General features: G+C 40.2%; 1 protein-coding gene across 2 annotated transcripts in view; it reads left to right on the forward strand.

Annotated features, from left to right (window-relative positions):
* The window catches only part of rbks (ribokinase), a 44,267-nt gene that overhangs the window by 11,238 nt on the left and 12,388 nt on the right, over positions 1–20,641 (forward strand). The window contains exons 1-6 of one of the 2 annotated variants that reach the window (XM_035949901.2): positions 1,368–1,484; positions 2,144–2,276; positions 3,327–3,390; positions 3,833–3,895; positions 4,811–4,975; positions 14,165–14,256. In XM_035949901.2, coding sequence (XP_035805794.1) covers positions 2,265–2,276; positions 3,327–3,390; positions 3,833–3,895; positions 4,811–4,975; positions 14,165–14,256 — 396 coding nt within the window. In that variant the 5' untranslated portion in view covers positions 1,368–1,484; positions 2,144–2,264. Of the gene's footprint in view, positions 1–1,367; positions 1,485–2,143; positions 2,277–3,326; positions 3,391–3,832; positions 3,896–4,810; positions 4,976–14,164; positions 14,257–20,641 lie in introns of those variants that run through there. The other variant, XM_023274254.3, reaches the window with a different exon arrangement.

The raw sequence follows: 20,641 nt of genomic DNA on the forward strand, positions 1-20,641 counted from the left end.
CCACAAATCAACAATGTGGTCCAGATTCTATAAAAAACGAAAAAATCTGCACTCCTCGATGCAACTGGCTATCATAGCGCTAAACAGTGTGTCCAAAGCTCTCCTAATTTTAAGACAGAGAACATAGAAATTGTATTTTGAACAATGACCAATATTGTGTAGTGATGGGTAAATCAATACTTTGCTTAGGACTTAGTTTTATTTATTATCTGTATGCGAAGTTGAAACTTCTGCTAGCAGCCTGCTCGCTTAGCTTAGCTCGGCACAGCACATGACAGCAGGCAACTGCTAGCGTCGTTCTGTTCAAAGGTGTGTTAAGTTTGTTATTCTTATTTAATCCATGCTTAAACAAAAGTGTATCGATGACAGCTTGTGATTTATGGGTGGTTACATGCCAAAAGGTCTTCTAAGTTTTGTCATCACTGTGACCTTACTAACATCATGGTGATGTATTATAGAAACAAGATACTGTGTAGGACATTAATTAGGGATCATGAAAGGTGCTAAATTGTGGACTTTGTCAGTTTTGGGCAGTGTAGCTGTTTCACTCAATTTCCAGTCTTTGTGCCTAAGCTGGCAGTTGTCACATTTTCCATACAGACATGGGAGCTTCTCTTTATTTTGTAATAACAGACACGCATTGAATGTGTTAAGTGATTGACAGAGGGCAATCAGTGAGGAATACTTTTTGTATCATATTCAGTTCATTTCTACATTGTCATTGTCTTCATGTTTTCTGTTGTAGGTGTGTTAGATCTCTATGTTTTTAGCCCACCTGACTAACACAGGCCCACCACACAGTGCATCTGGAAGTAGTTACCATTATAAAAGACTTCTCCTGACAAAGCATTTGAATAAATTTGTGGGTCCAAGTCAGTGTGCAACTTTTCTCGCATAGTCGCACAGATTGGAAAAACACTTTTAAACTCCAAGCACCAAGGAGAATAGGTAATGTGTGTGTGTCAAGGACAAGTGTGTGTGCGTGTTTTTATGTGTCCACCCTTTCTTCTGTTTCCTTCGGACCACATTTCAGCCTCACTGACCCTGTATCCTGTTATAGCTTGGGGTATTTTAGTGTTTTCACACAGTGGTGCGAGAACAGCAGCATTTGTAACAACCTCCAGTGTTTGCCACCAGCTTCTCAGTTACTGGAAATCCTGGGGTTGAGTGAACTTACTGTAACAGCACACCTGCCACAAACTCACTCACACACAAGCATGAAACAGAGCAACAACAGGGTGAAAAACAAGTTTATGACAACATTTTGCCACCCGCAAACCCTTTGGCCGCAGGCCAGCACTGCCCAAGGCCAAACCACAAAGTCCTGACATACAGCATAAGGCTGTCTGTTGTCTCTCCCCATGTTACTCACCACCCACTCTGGCTCTGTGATTGGAGGAATCAGGGAGCAGACAGCTCCTCCTGAAGGCACCCACCTGTGGCATCTCAGACTTGAGGGGAGGGGCAGGACTTGACTGACCCTGGTGAGTCAGGCATTACTGGTGTGGCCATTGTCAATTTGAGACATCTATGGGATTTGCAGGTTGCATCATTTGCAAATTTGAAGACAGTTACATTGGAACGTCTGACTGAATGTTGAAGTATAACAGTACTTTATAGAATGATGAAGCCATTTTTAACTCCACGTTCTGTGGAGATGAGCAGTTTTTGTGTTTAAGTATGGAAAACAAGGCGAGGAAAAACACCGAAGGAGAAAACTTTCCTATGCTTCATTCCTTCCAGAAGCATTTGCGTCCTGTTGACTTTTCTGTGAAAGACCTTCACAAGATCAAAAGATGTAATCCTCAGCAGACTCCACATTTTGTTTGTGTGTTTTTGTACACTTTCCAGTGATAAATGAATAGTTTAACTAGGGAAGGATTTGGCCCTAAAGGGTTGTCTTCACATTTTGACACTCATATTGCCAAATAAAACATTTCTGCAAAGTTTCATGGGAGATGTTAAAACTGTTATCTGCACTGTGAAGAGATGGTTGAGATGGAAGAAAATGGACTAAAATTTGGGATCCAAGCAAAGTATTCATCTAAGTAGAGGAATCCTACCTTCTGTGTACCCTAAATCCCAGGAGGATCTTTCTGGTAAAAATGTACACCTTAAAATTGTGCTCACTTTTTCCCCTTAGCCAGGCACCAAGGCTACCCAGAGCAGGGGAAACCATCCATGGTCACAAGTTCTTCATCGGTTTTGGAGGAAAAGGGGCCAACCAGTGCATCCAGGCTGCCAGACTGGGGGTCAAAACCGCGATGGTTTGCAAGGTATGACACCGCAATCAAGTTAGCAAGTGTTTGCTGTTTGCGGCTGTGCTGTATGAGTTTGGGTTGCAGTGAGTGTTACTTTAGATTCTAGCATTGTTATGTGCATGTCTGTTGAAAAAGAGATCCCATTACTTGTCCAACCTTTGGCTTGTCTATGTCTTACTCAGTACAAATAATCAGCCATCAGCTACCATAACCCACCAACTAGTTACCAACTCCCAAAAGCCTTTTAGCTTCGTTCACACTTCAGTCATTTCACAACATCAACTCTTCATGCCTCATTTTCGCATGATCAATACCATACCGCATGCATACGCCCACCCACGCTTGCGTGCCTTCAAACAAGTCTATTCCCATACCATACAACCCCGAGTCTCCAATCAGTAGGCTCAGTGTGCCCTTTCAACCTGAGCACTAAAGCACTGAAGCCCCACCTCTGTCAGAACAAAGAGGCCCGATCGATAACAACCCAGTGCGGGAGGAGCTCTCCGGGCATGGGGAGAACCCAAAAATAGACACCCGGGCTTGTCAAAAACATCCAAGATGGAAGGCCGCTCTTCAAAGAGAATGGGGCCAAGCAGCCAATACCATCCCAACCCACTATCACAGGCAGCTAGAAGTGCCCGCATTTTGGCACGTTTTTTGGAAAGCGTGGGTTCGAAGTAGGCGCCTCGGGGCAAGGTGGGGACCCCTTCCACAACCCAAAGTAGCTACAGATGTGGACATCCCAGAGCGGATCAGGGGAAGAGGGGAAGGAGGGAAAGAAAACGAAAGCGAGGTGGGCATGAAGAGGCGTGAAGGCGGGGTTATCGTGTCTTCAAGGCTTGGCGCAGCTGGTCGTGTGTTTGCACGTGTGTGCGCTTGTTGACTTTGTGTGTTCGTTTTTGCACATTTTCGGCGGCGGCACCATGCCAGTATGCTGGCAGGGCACACGAAAATCCAGCCCAACTGAGATTTGAGTATACCACTTTTCAAAAGTTGCCGCTAACCAAGTCTGACCCCGCTTGACACGCTCTTTGTTGTAATCGTTTTGCCTTCAATCTCTTCTAGGTTGGTAAAGACTTCTTTGGAGACAATTACATCCAGAATTTCAAGGACAATGGCGTATACACAGGTAAGATAGCTGTGTTTTACATTACATGCCAAATTGGTTGCCATGTCCACGTTCCACTGCAAAAAGTTCACATGCAGGACAATGTGTTTTTTTAAGTCTGTATTTCTTAAATTTTTTTAGTTTCTCAATGGTTGTGGATACACTGGCAGGTTTGCTATGTTGTTATGGCCAATGGTTGTTAAACCATTTGACTTTGTTAAAAATAAGGGTGCTTCTCAAAAGTTGTGCTCAGAGCACATATCAAATTACAGATGCCTGTGGCGTGTCGTAAGCCAAATGCGCTCCAAACAATTAGTAGGAGTTACGGTGCTGACATTTTCTTTTCCAGAAGTGTGTTTGGTGAATGTTGGCAAGGTAAAACATATTTCCTTTCACAGTGAAGACAAATAATGGATGCTTTCAAACCCTACTTTAAACCTTTCATCTTTTCTCTCTGTCTCAGACTTTGTAGGGCAGACCTCTGATGCAGCCACAGGAGCTGCTTCCATCACTGTCAACGATGCAGGTAAATGCTTTTGCTGCTAACCTATACTGCCCTGCTGAGATCCTAAAAGCTCTTTGAGTTGTTGAAATAGCCTCATGTGCACATACATGGGCAATCTGTGCACTCATTTTCTGCTACACACACACACACACACACCAGTACACACAATACACTCAGGCATTCAGTGCCGCCATTGACTCACCACTGCTCAAGAGTAATCACTGGCTCTACTCACTCACACTCAGATACACAAGTGCACCACACCATGCAGAGTGTCCACAGGTTCCCGTCTAATCAAATCTGAGCCTTTGCACATTTAGAGCAATTTCTGTCATGCCGTAGAAAAAAACATGATGTAGATCATACAGGACATGTGGATATTTGCACCTCTTTTTGTTCCATTTAACACAGATGACAAATCAGGCCAGAAGTGGTTAATTGAGAGACAAATAATGATTCACAAAACAATCAACACATGGCACTTAGAATTGGTGTGAAAAGGTCAGTTAAATCAAAGGCTTGCAGTGTTTTTCTGAACTCTTAAAAAGGAAAGTTCAAAAAGAAAAAAAAAAAACAGAGATACACATCAACCCATTAACCCCACTGTTTAAAATGAGATATTTTGAAGGTTTCGATTTAAAGAGATAAGTGCACAGTAAAGAGTTAATCACATATTAACAAATACCTTACCATCACATCAAATGTACTTCTGCATCACATTTAAAGTTGACAATAATTTTTTAATATATAACTAATGTTTTTATGGTTCATTGCTGGTACAAGAAAATCAGTGAAACATTTGACCACTTGGCAGCCAAAGTTTGTAAAAAGCGTCTAAACATCACATATCATTTTTGGAGATAGCTCTCATGGTGTCTCACAATCGTCATAAAATGCCTATTGTATCCTCACACATCTCTATGGGTGTTATGGCAGGTGAGAATGCCATTGTGATTGTGGCCGGTGCCAACATGCTGCTGGGCAGAGAGGAGCTACAGAAAGCTCTTCCAGCCATCAGTCATGCAAAAGTGCTGGTGTGCCAGCTGGAGATCAGTCCACAGATGTCCTTGCAGGCACTACGCATGGCTCGCAACAGCAGAGGTCAGTCAGTGTCAGTGTACCGTGTCTGTGTTCACATCCCATGTGCAGATTGCTCTGAATTTTGAATGTAAATTATTCAGAAGTAAAACAGAAATGAAGTTTGAAAAGTACAATAATTCCACTGTTATATAATACAGAACAGGTGGTTACATTTGCATTCCATTAACTGTGTTTATTTTCACCAACTGTGATTACTTTGGTCTTTAAAGGCTCAATCAGTTCTTTGTTTGGCCAGAGAAATCACAGGTATTTATTCACATACATTTAAAATGTCAGATTATGAGAATCTTTTCTAGCTGCTATGATCTCTGCTATGCTGTTTCTGCACTTCAGAGAGGCTGTCATGTTATCTGTCTTCATATACAGTCTACAGCCCCTCAGATATTTCCATTAATCTGACAGAAACTCATCTTATCAACTTCCGATGGAACTGGACTTATTAGATCAGACTTTGTAACATTTACGTATCACTTTCAACACAGCACAAGTCTGAACTGCATGGTGTCGCATTAACAGATAGGTACACACAAAACCACAACTTACTTCAAGTTGTGTCCAACAGTTTGGGGAAGCATTTTTCCATATTTCAGTGATAAACACAGAAGATAGCAAAAGACAGTTTACATTTGCAAGTCGAAATATTATATACCCCATATCTGAAAAAGGCACATGATTTTAGACTGTTAGACTACTGTTAAACTGATATGTTTCACCATATCACAGAGAACGCAGTACTCCCCCATATGGCATTGTCAGAAATGCAGCATTTGTTTATTAGTTATTGATGATCAGAAATCATGGCAACATAGAATGTGGCCATTTAATATAGATGTACCCACAAATAAAATGACCTTGCGCTGAGCACAGGCATAAGTTCTGCATGTGTATGTAATGTACGGATACCGAATCGTGTGACCTAAATATGTAGCGGGCGGCGGGAATTGATTTGACTCGGAAACACCCCCACAATTTAATCAGTTGTTCCTTGTATCATTTCTGACGGTTAAGTCCTGATAAGTTCACAGTGGAGGATTTGTAGTGGGATCGCAATCATGTGATCGTCAGCAGGCAGCTGATGTAGTGTTCACTTGTAGTCATAGTTACAGTGACACCATGCTGCTATTTTGCAATAATACAGAAATCTTTAACAAATCTGTGGATCCAGACTATAAGCGGCATCACTGCCAAAATCTAATCATTCGCTCATTGTGTCATTTCTGATCTTCCCTGAAAATTTCATCTAAACCAGTTAACCCATTTTTGAGTAATGTTGCTAACAGACAAACAGACAGACAGACAAACTAATGCCGATCATCACATAACTCCGCTGCGTTCCTTGGTGGAGTAGTAAAAGGACCTCGCACTGTGCTTCACCATGAGGAGACATGTTTGTTATTTCTTCGTTGTGGTCCCATTCCACTCACTCTCTGTTAGTGCTCTTCAGCCAAAGAGCTTATTGGATTCTTAACACCATGTGAAATCCCCTCCCCCACACCTCTACGAAACCAGCATCGAGATATCGAGCAGGACAAGCACAACCATTTCATTCTTCACCAAACCCCATGCAATAGTTTGTGAGTGTTTGCAGCACTATGGTAATGTGCTTTTCGCCCCATTTTCAAGTGTGGCCTTTTGGAACAGAAAAACATTTTTTTTCTTTGACAGTCCTTTACACAAAGTGCTTCAGTTTGATATTCAGTTTTTAATTGGGCTGTTATAGCAAGCAAGAATCTGGTAATTGCCATACAGTAGAATTTACAGGTGGTTTTGTTAAACCTGCATGTATCTTCAAATGATTAATCTTGTATTTTATTCATCTATTGATGTATCAGTCTGTCCTTTTTAAAGTTGCACAAAGCCTTTTTGTAGAATAGAGAATACAGTAGAGGCTGACAAAATCCTTCTAAATCAGTCCTGTGACTTTGCTGTTTGTGTTTCACAGTTACAGTTTAATTCACTCTTTAGAAAGAGACTCCCCACTGACTTGTAGCACTTTATCAAGTTAAGTGTGAGATGTGTACAAAAGTAATATTTTAACAAGTGTTTGTTGACCGTCATATCCGTTTCTAAAACAGGATTCATATAGTCCTGGACCAACAAAGCTCCATTCCCTAAAACCACCCTCCCTCTGTCCGTTCTTCCCTCCACCTTTCTTTCATAACCAGGTTACAGGGCTAATCATCTTTAACAGCATCCTATTATTAGCAGCTCTCCACGTCATTCGAGACGTCTGGGGAGCCTCTCGCCCCTGTCATCAGAGCCTGTCGTCCATAATCGCTCGCTGCAGGCTGCCAGATCGAACGAGTCGCAGCCATAACCGTGTTGCAGATGGGATACCCAGATGGCCTCGCCGAGCGCCACCCTCTTTCCCGAGCCCCCCTCCTCAGTGCGTCGACCGTACCACGGGATTAGGCTCGGCATGTGGCGCCAGAAGAGAGGCAAGGCAAGCAAAGACGCTTGGCAAAGATGCCACCTCGATATTGCCGCACCAGAGCATTGCGTAAATAGAGTTCTCTGGAGAGACTGGGTGTTAATGGGTTTGGCGGCTGGGATATAATGACGCGGGGGTGAAGCGCCGCTCAAATTACGCAAATGTCACCATCAAGCCACACGTACTGCGGATGCCAGCTCTCAGAAACATTTGTCCAGACAACTTATTAAGAAACGTTTCTCCTTCATGTGTGCAGTTATTTAAGGGGAAAACGTGTATATGCGGAACGTATTGCCACATACTATTTAATAATGACATGTTCATGGAATTACATTAGTTTCTAAGAACTGAGGAAATTGTAGGAGTTGTGTAGTTTCACTCTTCCTTTCTTCTTCCGTTTTCACCCCATCTTCCTCCCTGTCTTCCTTGTCTGCGCAAGAAGCTGTTATTATATTTCTCACCAGATGCAATTAGAGCCTCTTAAAGCCCTTTCACATACTCACTGATGACTCATTTCTTTTGTGCATGTGTGTGCGTGTGTGTGTGTGCATGCATATAAGAGTGTGTGAGTGATCTCTGTCTTGCTCGGTTTTCCCTCTGCCCTTGTTTTCCATCCACCTTTCCTCCTAAATCACCCACAGCGACAAACTGCTATATTTTTCTACTGTCTAAAACTCTTCTGGCTGCTCTTCCAGCACATGTGCGACCAGACTTTGAACCTGGCAGCATAAAAGCCCAGAGTCATGACACACACACACGCTCAGCTGCCAGACGTGACTCAGTATGCACACATCCCAGTATTACAACATCTGTCCCAGCAGATGTGAGTGTATGCGTGTGTTTGTGTATGTGCTAGAGTGTGTTTGTGTGCTTTCACTAACACCTGGAGAGCAAAACAAAGCAACCTGAGACAGACACACCGGTTTAGGTGACGTCCAGAGTGGCAACTCAACACATCAGTGAGGCAGATTTCTTCATGCATCGGTGTATTAGGGATTTCACTCAAGCTGCTCTTGTAAGCATATTGATAACTTTCTATCCTCAGCAGTCTTCTAGTTGTTTATTGCATGTATACTTAATGAGCACAGGGCCTGTGCATTGACATCAGCTCTGAAGTAAGCAGTAAGTAAACACTGATAACAGCTAATGGGAAGACAACATCGTGCTTTCTAGCTGTTCTGTTCATGGCTGCAAATGATAATTTGATTATTTGTGTGATGGCAGTAGCCTCAGTAAGACAGCGACTCGAGTAATTCTTTTACATAATTAAAAGATACTTTTTCTTTCTATCCTGTTTACATTGTATACAGTACATGGTAAGTGCTTCACGTGATGTTGTGACTGAAAGCTGTCTGTTAATGCCACTGCCACGTGTTACAGCAATTACTCCAGTTAACAGCCTAATCAAGCTTATATAATCAACACAGTGTTTACATTCATTACAGTCATGTGTTTCAGATGCATGTGAACTTGTGAGGAACATTGAATAAATGCGACGAGGGAGAGGAGGATAAACCGTTGATTGCTCTTATCAGTGGAAGAGAGGGAGTGAGTTGTAGAAGGGAGTGGGAGGGATATGAATTTACTGTATTACATTCTCAATAAACACCGTTTTACATGGATACATGAATCAAGATGCGAAATTGTTTTTGCAAAAAGAACAAAATGATCACAGAGAAGAAATGCCCTTCAGGAACTCTGCTGTAGACCAAGGAGAAAAGGCAGATTAAATGCCTTAATTTCAGGGGTCTAAATTAAATTAAACAAAACTAAGACTTGCTGAAACACCACTTTATAAAGAAAAGGTAAACTATATAGGCAAACTGTCTGTCCTTCCCTTCTCCCTTGTACCTTCTGTTCTTGAAAAAACAGCAGCTCTCATCTTACAAATCAGACATGAACACAGTCATATCAAGCTTTTGTAAAAAAAAAAATAATCATAATAACAAGAAAAGCACTCAGAGAGCACAGTATTCCACCAAGGCTGCTCAGTCGTATGATTTCTGATGGATAAGTCTCGATAAGTCCGCAGTAGTTGATTTGTAGTAGGATCGCAATCATGTGATCGCTAGTAGTCAACTGATGTAGCGTTTACTTGTTGTCATAGTTATAGTGACACCGTGCCGCTAACTCGCAATGATACAGAAATCTTTATCAAATCCATGGATCCAGACTATAAGCCGCATCACTGTCAAAATCTAATCAGGTGGTCCTTGTGTCATTTCTGACCTTCTCTGAAAATGTCTTCCAAATTTGTTATTACGTTTTTGAGTAGTATTGCGCACAGAAAAACAGACAAACAAACAGACGAAAGTGTGCCGGTCGTCACATAATCGTGATAAGCCACTAGACCTCTTTGTCTTTAAATGTAAACATGATGACGGATGCAGTCCTACACCTCTGCTGGAGGTCACTTCAAATTAAAATACTATGTAATAAACTGTATAAATTGCAATAGACATGCACTCCGGTACATGAGAAGACATTCAGTCTTACACTGCAAACACATAAAGTTAATGTACTTGAAACACACTACAAGCATAATACAATTTTTCAGTTATTCATTAGACAAACAGAATCTAAGGCTACTTTTCTTTAGCAGAAATAACTTCTTGTCGGTGTTTCACATAATTCTCCGGTGTTTAACATCACCTTGTTAAAATGTGTGACTACTCCTTCAGACAGAATTCTTTCAGTTGCAAGGGGGTTGAAGGTTTTCTTACATGCCCTGCCTCTTTCAAATCCTTCCAAAGCACTTTAATGTGATTCAGATCTGACTTTGACAAAGACATTTTATAACCCTCCATTTCTTCTCTCTAAGTCATTACTTAGTGGATCTGTCTTGTGTGTTTAGGATCATCATTCTGTTGAAAGGTCCACTTCTGGTTAAACTGCATCGTCTGGACAGATGGCCTCAGATTATCGTCAAGCAGCCTTTGATATGATACAGAATTCATAGTTGAATCAATAACTACAGGCTGCCCAGTCCTGAGGCAACAAAGCAACGCCAAACTATTCCATTTACTTCACCGTCTTTTATAGTTGAAGTTCTTGAAAAGCTGGTCTGCACCAAACATGCTACTGTTACTGTGGTCAGACATTTGTAGCTTTGACTCCCCTGTCCAGATCACATTATTAAAAGGTGATGTTTTTTATGTTCATTGGCAAACTGTAGTTTTATTCTAATGTTCTTTTCACAGCAGAGGGACCTACTGCGTATGTGGGTGAAATTTGTCTGACCTCTTTCTGATCGTAGACATGTCCACTTTGACGATTACCACTGCAGAGTTACCTGTACATTCTGGGATGAAACCTTAGGGTTCTTGGAGACTTCTTTTCATTAAATGGTTGGATTGAGTTTTGCTAGGGTGCCTAGTCTTGAACAGTCTGGCAGCTGTGTGAAATCTACACCATTTGGAGATGATTTTCCTCACAATGGAATGGTTTATTTCAAATCATTTTAAATCCTTAGTCAGACGCATAAGCATCCTCACCCTTTTTTCTGAAGGCCTTGAAGAGAACTCTTTAGATCTTGGCAGAATGACACCATACACTTGAATTGCAAAGAGAGCAGCAGGCTTTGTCAGAGGTTTAAAAAAGACAGGTTCCACCCGTCACTCCTTAAGGTGTTTCTAATGATTGACACCTAATTTGAAAGCCCTGATTCTAATTGGATTGTATGATAAAGTTTACTTACTTTTCCCTTGTGCCTGATCTGTTTATGTGATCATTGGATATAGTTACTTTTTTATGTGGTTCTATGGGGTTGCTTTTTTTTTAAAATTATTGTTATCTTATGGGAATACAGTTTAAAGATTCTACTACCTTGAAAATCCTGCTTTTTAATCTGATACATTAAGAGTAACCTCTTGGGGTGAAAAACCAACACCTCTGCATCAGAGTAAATAAAGGTATCTAATGTACCTTTTTTGCCAATGATTGCATGACTTTAAATTTTATGGGATTTTTTTGAAACACTGAAGACACTCTAAATGATAAGGTTATGTTTTCACTCCGCCAAGGAATGCGGCGGAGTTATGTGACAATCGGCATTGGTTTGTCTCTTAGCAACATTACTCTAAAACAGATTAACGGATTTGGGTGAAATTTTCAGGGAAGATCAGAAATGACACAAGGACCACCTGATTAGATTTTGGCAGTGATGCAGCTTATAGTCTGGATCCATGGATTTGTTAAATATTTCTGTATCATTACGAGATAGCAACACGGTGTCACTGTAACTATGACAACAAGTGAACACTACATCAGCTGCCTGCTGATGATCACATGATTGTGATCCTACTACAAATCCACTGCTGCAGACTTATCAGGACTTATCGGAAATGATATAACACATGCATAACACACACCTGTGCTCAGCGCAAGGTCATTTTGTTTGTAGGTACATCTATATTAAATGGCCACATTCTATGTTGCCATGATTTCTGATCATCAATAACTAATAAACAAATGCTGCATTTCTAAAAAACAAAAAAAGATGCTGCATTTCTGACAGTGCCATGTGGAGGAATGAACAGCCTTTTGCAGAGTACTGCACTCTCTGAACGCTTTTCTAATTCATTCATGTGGTTTTCTTTTGCAAAGGCCAGAACCACCCAAGACCTCATTAACCATTACTTCCATATTTGCTAAATTGTTGTACAAAAGCTATTAATATACACTGTTCTGCTGTTGTATGGACTTACTAGAGCACCAAATGTATACTAATCCACAACAGAAAATAACTCCAAATAAATGCTCTGTTTCCTTCTGTTTGACTAACATTTCCTCAAACGGTTTTAGGAATTTACTTGAATATTTCCACTCACAGTGGAACTGTAGCTGTTCATACTTTTTACAATTCAGAGCATCCTTTGGACCTCTCATGTATGTCAAACCCTTCAATCCTTCATTTCCTATAGACAGAAGTTAAAGTTTTTACATTTTGAACCCATTTTTAAAGATTTGCTTCTTTAGAAGAATCTAATGGGTTTGGAGCTGAATGGTACAGACTGTGTTGGGAAGTTGGAAACTTTTAAGAGACAGACTTTATTCAAGGATCCTTGCATGTGAAATTGATTGAGCGCTTGGCCTCTGCACTCTGTTTGTGTGGAGAACAAAATAAGTACAATTTTTCAGCGGCTCCAAGCTGCAGGCAATAGAATAACTTAAGTGCAATAATAAAAACAGAATGCTTTTTAAAACCATGCTATTAAACACATAAAGCTATTATTGCAATTGACATGCCATCAATTGAGGCTATTACTCTCAGCGGCTCATATTGGTATGAAATTTGTTCATTTTTATAGTATTAAAATCGTTATGCTTACATGAAAAGTAGCTTTGTCTACTTAGTGATCAGTACAGGAAGATATGCCTTGCTTTGTAAAGTTCTATCATCCTTTAAGTGATGATGATCAAAATAAATATAAGAACGAGAAGCATTTTAAACTGTTTTTTTTTCAGAAAGAAGGCAGGCTAGAATGGAAGACAGAAATACTTCCTTTTACGTAAATCAGAGGCATCACATTTCAGAGATCTCGCACTTGTCTTGGAAACCAAAGTGATGGAAACTGAGGTGCAATTGAGTTGAGAGAGAGAGGAGTCGAAAAAAGCCCGGTGTCACTTTTCTGTGATCTGGCCTTGGCCCACATGGGTATACATACAGTACAGTATGAGTCTGTGTGTTGAAAAAGAGACAGAGACATTATTTCCACTTTTACTCGCGAGCAGCCCAGCATCCACCTCAAAGCGCCAGGTGGCCAAAGCCCTGCGCAAACCCACGCAGCTGCTCTCTTATGTGCCCACGCAAACACACACACACACACACACACACACACACACACACACACACACACACACACACACACACACACACACACACACACACACACACACACACACACACACACACACACAGCAACTAGGCACACACTTCTGCACAACAGACTTTGATGTCACCAACGCTGAACATATATTTCCCTCAGACGCACACACACACACTTGCATGAGGCTTTATTTTGTACACAGAGATATCAGAATTAATCGCTTCGTCAAGCTGGGCTTATCCTCACACATACACAGAAATCATGGTATTAGATGCATTAATGCTCTCTGCTCATAAATATGCATTAGACAGTGATGTGCAACACGTACAGAGGATTACTTCTGACAAACACTCTCGCTCTCTCTCGCTCTCTTGTGCTCCTTAACACATAGAAAGGGTCACAACTCATCTCACCCACACACTGACACACATATATACATTTATATGTATACCTCATGTGGAATGCTTTCCACACACACACTCCTGCAGGGGTTACAGCGCGCTTCAGAATGCTGTAGGATATGAGGTCTTTCCATGAGGGCTTTGTTTTTTCCAGGGAATGCTAATTGAATTGTTTAAAAAGTGCCTTTTTATAGAAGCTTATCCACTTGAGCTTTGCTTGTGAGAACAATCCTCAGCGGAAGCTTGGTAGCCTTTATTCCCACTGAAAGTTTAATTAAGGTATTGCTAGATCTTGGCAGTCAGGCTCAGAAATGGAAAAGCAACATCAATTGTAAAATGTGTCACTGAGGGACAATGTCAAAAATTTTATCCTTTTGAATGTGAGCTGACAGCTATAACTGGGTGCATTGTTAAGAACAATTCCATTTTTTAAGCCTTGTAAATGATTGCTTGTTATGCTGAGTGTCCTGTAGATTATGTCTGACACTGTGGTTAATAAAACGGATCACTGCGTGGTTTCTTCTTACAGTGAAGACAATATTCAACCCAGCGCCGGCCATTCCTGACTTGGATCCAGATTTCTACAAAGTCTCTGATGTGTTCTGCTGTAATGAGTCTGAGGTGATGAATCACACACCCGTACAGACACACATGCAAACAGTATTTATCACAGCAGCATTTATGCTTCCTCACACAATACCTCTCAACACTCACATTTACGAGGCCAAGGGGAAACTGAAAGTACTTGTACACAGCAAAATTGAGGAAAGTGAATTGACCAGCTCCCTGGCCTCCCCATACACATACTGTATGCAGTCTGAAATTATAATGAGGGCAGATATGGCAAATAACATCAACATTCTTAAAGGTTTTTGGAAAAAAATGTGTTGTCAATTTCCCACAGAAGTTAGGAAAAGAAGACTTCTCATTTTTAATTTTGCTTTCTAAATTGCTTTCAGTAGCAGATTTATTAAGTGTAACTAGCTAAGTAATTATGGCTAGGGTACACAACGTACGCCAGAGGTATTGTTGTTGTCTTATACATCAAGTGCTTTGATTCCATGGATACCATCAAAGTCATTGTAGGCAGGTCTTACCATCCAGGAGTCATCTTGGTAAATGGGCAGAGAGCCATAACTGCAATTTCATTGGTGAGTGGGACATAATAGGTCGATGTCCGGAATCACCAGTTAACTATGATCAAAACTCTTAAAAATGTTGTTAGCTTAGACCCCAAAATTAGGGTTTAGAGGCATTTTTTCCACGTTATACTTCTACTACACTTGTGCTCAGTTCACAACCCTGCACTTGTATCAGTGCAACAACACAATTGGCTTGATGTTTTCCAGGTCAGCTGTTACAAAGGCTTGATTAGCTTTATGAGGATGAAAGGCAGGACATATGTCATACTGCCTCCATGATTGCAGATTACAGAATTCTCCCATGTATTTGGGATTCTTTTGGTGGGCTGCACAGTAGCTTGGTGCTTAGCACTTTCACCTTACAACTAGAAGATCCCTGGTTTACGTCCCGGCCTTCCCAGGATCTTTCTGCATGGAGTTTGCGTGTTCTCCCTGTACATGTGTGGGTTTTCTCCAGGTACTCCGGCTTTCTCCCACCATCCAGAAACATGCTCATTTGGTAACTCTAAATTGTCCATATGTGTGAATGTGAGTGTGATTGTTTGTCTTTATGTGTAGCCCTGTGATAGACTGGTGATCTGTCCAGGTGTCCTCTGCCTTCACCCTAAGTCAGCTGGGATAGACTCCAGCCCCCATGACCCTAATAAGGATAAGATATGTATAGATAATGGATGGATGGATTCTTTTGGTGGCGAGTCTCTCCCTTATAGCTCTGGTTCCCTCTCTGACTGACTTTTTACTGCTTCCATCTGATTCCTTTTGAAACAAGTATTCCATAAAATCAGGGTTAAAAAAGCACTTTATGACTACATACAAGTCATTAAGTGAAAAGACTCAACCTCGAAGTCCCAGGCAAAAAGTTGTATTGGTTGATGATTTATTGGTATAAAAGTAAGGTAATAGACGATCCAAATGATTTTTTTATTTTGCTTCTCTTTTCATTGCTTGATTATTTCAATTTAATAAATGTGTCATCTCAATGTCTACATTCTTTGGATAGTGTATGTTATAGAGCCCTGTGAACCCATGTCTTTTACCTCTCATAGATTGCAGCCCTTTTTTGTACCATTGGACAAAAAAATCCATTTAGTAGAACATTTAGAATTCAAGTCATCTGAAAGGAAACTAGACTTTTGCACTTCCTTCCAGCTCTGTTTCAGGGCTTTAGAAACTGTGACAGAAGAGGGTTTTTTTGTTTTGTTTTGGTTTTTTTTTAGAAAACAGAAGAGTTTAACCAATCACTGGGCTTTTCATCAACAAATGAAATATTATATAAATAGTGCAATTGGTCAGACATAGGAATTTCAGTAATGACAGGGAATTTAATCCTTGGTGAACCCTTATTTATTTATTTATTTATTTAATAATATTTTTTCCTTTTCACGATTTATGCCTGCTCTAGTTGCAGTGCAGTGACTTAGGGAAAAGAGCTGTTATTTATGCTGTACCTTCTGCCTAAAATCTTTTGTGAGTTGATTTAAAATGTTAAAGCCTGATTCCTCTTCAGGAACTGAAATCACTGCTGTACAATACGAACACACTTCTCAAGGGCTATCTTCAACAAGGGTTTTGAAACACAGCTTGGAGCCTCACAAGCTAATGCAGTGAGTTCATGCTGCGTGCCTTGGTCTTGAATGTAATGCTTAGTTGGTGGTAAGCAAGGTTGCTGGGTGTGCCGCCTTATGTTAGAGCAGACAAATGCTCGGTTGTGTCCAATCCTTCCACTTTTTTTCTGCTGTTTTTGGTTTTGCAAAGGCAAGAAGAAAAGCAAAACACCCTCCTTATGCAAACAGCTTACTGATGATTATCAAATTCAACAGATGTTCAGAATCATTAGAACACAGGAAAGAGTGACTGGCTTGAGATGTTATCACCTACCATACATACGCACAACTTTTCACAGTGATTCAACTGCACCTCCTGGGTCATGACCCCCAACAGAACATCAATAACCCCACTGTAGCATTTTAGCCGTACATATACACTCTCTGGTATGAAGAGGAGAATAAGTATGTCTTCACTCTTTCACAGTAAAACCCATGTCATGGAATCTTATGTCTTCACTGTCAGGTGATGACAGATGAGCGACAGGGGCAGGGATAGATGGGAATGGTAGTAAAAACAACAGGGCAGATGTGCTCTTTGGCTGAGTCAGTCACCCCCCCCCCCCAGGGATAAAGTGGATGTGAGTTTGCCTAGGAGCCTTTATTTGATGTGGTGGTGCAGGGCGGAGAAACGCTGTAGCCAGGTGTGGGAACATGAAAGGGAGAGTTGACGAAAGCGTTACATGTCTTCTTTCTTTTTTCAAGGGGGTCAAGTCATGGAGGTACTCTCATGTTGTATATTATGCAGTATGCCGGGGTGAAAAGAGCACCAAAATATCCCACCCAGGGACAGGTATTTGTACTGAGCTGAAATTTTACTTAAGTGAAAGTGAAATTTTAAAAAGGAAAAGAAAAAAAATGCTACACGTGTAGTATTTTGATTAAAAAGCATTTTTGCTTAGAGACATGACATTTTTTACAATTAAGTTAAATAGGATAACATTTTACACTCTGCTTTGTGAAAACACGTTATTGACAGGCCTACATTGTTAATACCAAGACCATCATGAAACATAATGCAGGAGTTTAATTACATCAGCTCATCTTTTTAACCTAAGAATGTTCTCTACCGTTCAAAAGTTTGGGCTCACCCAGGTAATTTCATGTTTTCCATGAAAATTCACACTTTTATCCATGTGCTAACATAACTGCACAAGGGTTTTCTAATCATCAATGAGCCTTTCAACACCATTAGCTAACACAATGTAGCATTAGAACACAGGAGTGATGGTTGCTGGAAATGTTCCTCTGTACATCTATGGAGATATTCCATTAAAAATCAGCTGTTTCCAGCTACAATAGTCATTTACCACATTAACAATGTCTACACTGGATTTCTGATTAATGTTACCTTCATTGAAAAAAACTGCTTTTCTTTCAAAAATAAGGACATTTCTAAGTGACCCCAAACTTTTGAACAGTAGTTTAAGTTTTGTTCATTTTTAGTCAGTTGTAGTTTCTCTTTCAGACTGCAGTTTATGAACAAGTGAGAGTTCAGTCAACTCATTAAAAGAAGTTGAGCAGAAACAAAACAACCACATTAGCACAGTTTCCAACATACATTGTTAGAGAGGTAAAACCCAAAAGAAAGAAGAAAACCATATGCTTGTATTAAAGACAGTTTTTAATCTGTACTTCAGAATTCACTTATTGCTCTCTAAGAATGCTTTATTCATTCTAAGCAATCATTTTACAGGAAAAAAGCAATGAAGTACTTTTTAGCTGCTTTTTTTTCACACTGAAAGTTTTATACAAGTTTATTTTCAGTGCTATGGGGATGACCTGGATCATTTATTTGGAGATTTGTCACAGTACTGTAATAAAATATATTTTAAAAAATAAATCTATTCTTATGGTTTTAATTTAGTTTTTTGTAGTCATTTTTCTCCAGATTGCTTTCATTCCTTTAAATCTTGTTCCTCCAAATAATTTACATTGTTACATGTTTTACAAATTGTTATGTCTATAGTCATCATCCAAATATGCAATAAGAAAATAAAATAATGTAAGAAAACATAGCAATGTCAAAGTCCTCATCATTATCCAAAACCCACCTAATTAGGATAATAAGCCTAGGCTTCTAAATATCTTTATGTGAAATAAAGTTACTAATTTACATGAATAAGAATGAGAAATTCCATAAGTGAGGAAAGATACTGCACATAATAAACAAAAAGATTGATCTATCTAGCTAAAAGTGAAAATCTAACTACATCAAATTGAACATATACTTTCTTCCAAATACACCCACCTTGTCAACAGATTATACTGCATATGCTTTAAAAAATTGGTGTTCACTTGTGTTTGAACACGCGCATACACTCACACACACACACACACACACACACACACACACACACACACACACACACACACACACACACACACACACACACACACACACACACGCACACACACATGCACGCACATGCACGCACGCACACACTGCAAGAGAGACGTAATTCAACTCTCTCATATTCTTGTACACAGAGGGAGGTAGATTGATTCCCTGCCCTGGTGTGAAGCTGATGACTAACAAAACAGCTCTTTTTCTCTTTTGGCATCCGACAGCACCGGGGTGGCTGCGGGCTCTAAAAGCACCGATACACTCTGCGGTTTATTTTTGAACTGTCCAAGGTCATTGTTCACTCTGACAGATCACAAAAGCAGGTAGGGGTGTGTGTGTGTGTGTGTGTGTGGAGGGCGGGGGGGTCCTCAGTCCCCTGTTCAGCACTAGTGTCAGTGGCGTCTTGACCCTCCCATGTGGGGTGATCGCTGGCACACATTGAGTACAGGTGTGGGCGGGTATTACTCATGTTGTGGGGACTTAAACTTGCTTAAAAAGTCACATTATGGGGACTCATCTGCCCTCTGGGGGCAGAAAGTAGTCCCCATCTTTTAAATCAAAACAAATCACATTTTAAGGTGGAGGTGTGTTTTGAGGTTAGGGTAAGGTTAGTAGGCCATAGCAGTAAGTAAATAGGGTCAAGGTTACAGTAAGACTCTAGGAAATGAATGTAAGTGAATGTAATGTCCTCTGAAGTAATGGAAAGACAACTGTCTGTGTGTGTGTGTGTGTGTGTGTGTGTGTGTGTGTGTGTGTGTGTGTGTGTGGTCTCACTGTACCAGGCTCAGGGGTAGGAGGGGTGAAAGGAAGGCTTAAGGATGACAAAGTGCAGGCACTCTTTGATCCTCAGCCCACATACTACGCTGAAGTGCTTTATAGAGAGGGGGATTATCTTTCATGTCCACCTGAGGACCTCCTGTGCCAAAACTGATCCACATTTCTATCACCCACATCTCACATCATCTCACACACACTTTCATAGGAGTGGGATATGAAAACATGATGTTTGTTTTTAATGTGTCTATGTTTTTCCAAACTGCTGGTCCTTTCAGAGCAGACTCATTTTAAATCTATCAATGCAGCATAAAATTAGAGGGAAAGGCCAACCTAAAACAAATGTGTTGTCTCTGTGTGTGTCCCTAGTTTATTAGAAACAAAAATAAAATCTCTTTGATTTCCACTGCATTTTATTGCACAGATTTCCCACATGTGGTTTTTATTTAACAATACCTGATCCTTTGAAACTTTTTTGTTTTGTTTTTGACCTTCTTTAATTAGAAGATTTTTAAATTCTTATGAAAATTTTCATTACAGTATTTAATTAGAGCAGTGCATTAATAAATTGGTAATGTAACCAACCAAACAAGACAGTGGGTAACAGGAGGAAATATGTGTAAATATATGTACAGTTAAAATATCACAAATGACCAATTTGCTTCACAATCTGCACAGCAGTAAAAAGGAGGAGGAATCCTCCTAGTAATACCAGCGAGATCCTTCTACCAGCACGGATAGTTAATCTATAGATATAGTGTGCACAGAAAATAGGACTCTACATTGAATCTTTATTGTGGACCACCACAATGTCAAAATAAGCAATACAAGCTATAACAAACCAGAAACAACATTTTGTACATTACTAAGGTAATGTAATGCTGATACTATTTTTTGTGGTTGCGTAGGTGTACATGTGTGTAGGGCTGTAGCTGTCCATCTGTATGCACTTGTATGTAAGCACTGACACAGGAGCAAGGTAGAACAAATGAAATAATGCATAATAATAAACTACAAAATTTACTATTTAAATTTGCAAAATTCTAAACACCAAATGTTACAGGAAGTACCAGAACAGCCCGATACTTTATATGTTAACTGTCAATTTTAATCATTGTTTCTTTCTGAAAGATAGTATT

This window comes from Amphiprion ocellaris, chromosome 20, assembly GCF_022539595.1.
Source record: "Amphiprion ocellaris isolate individual 3 ecotype Okinawa chromosome 20, ASM2253959v1, whole genome shotgun sequence".
NCBI classification, from domain to species: domain Eukaryota; kingdom Metazoa; phylum Chordata; class Actinopteri; family Pomacentridae; genus Amphiprion; species Amphiprion ocellaris.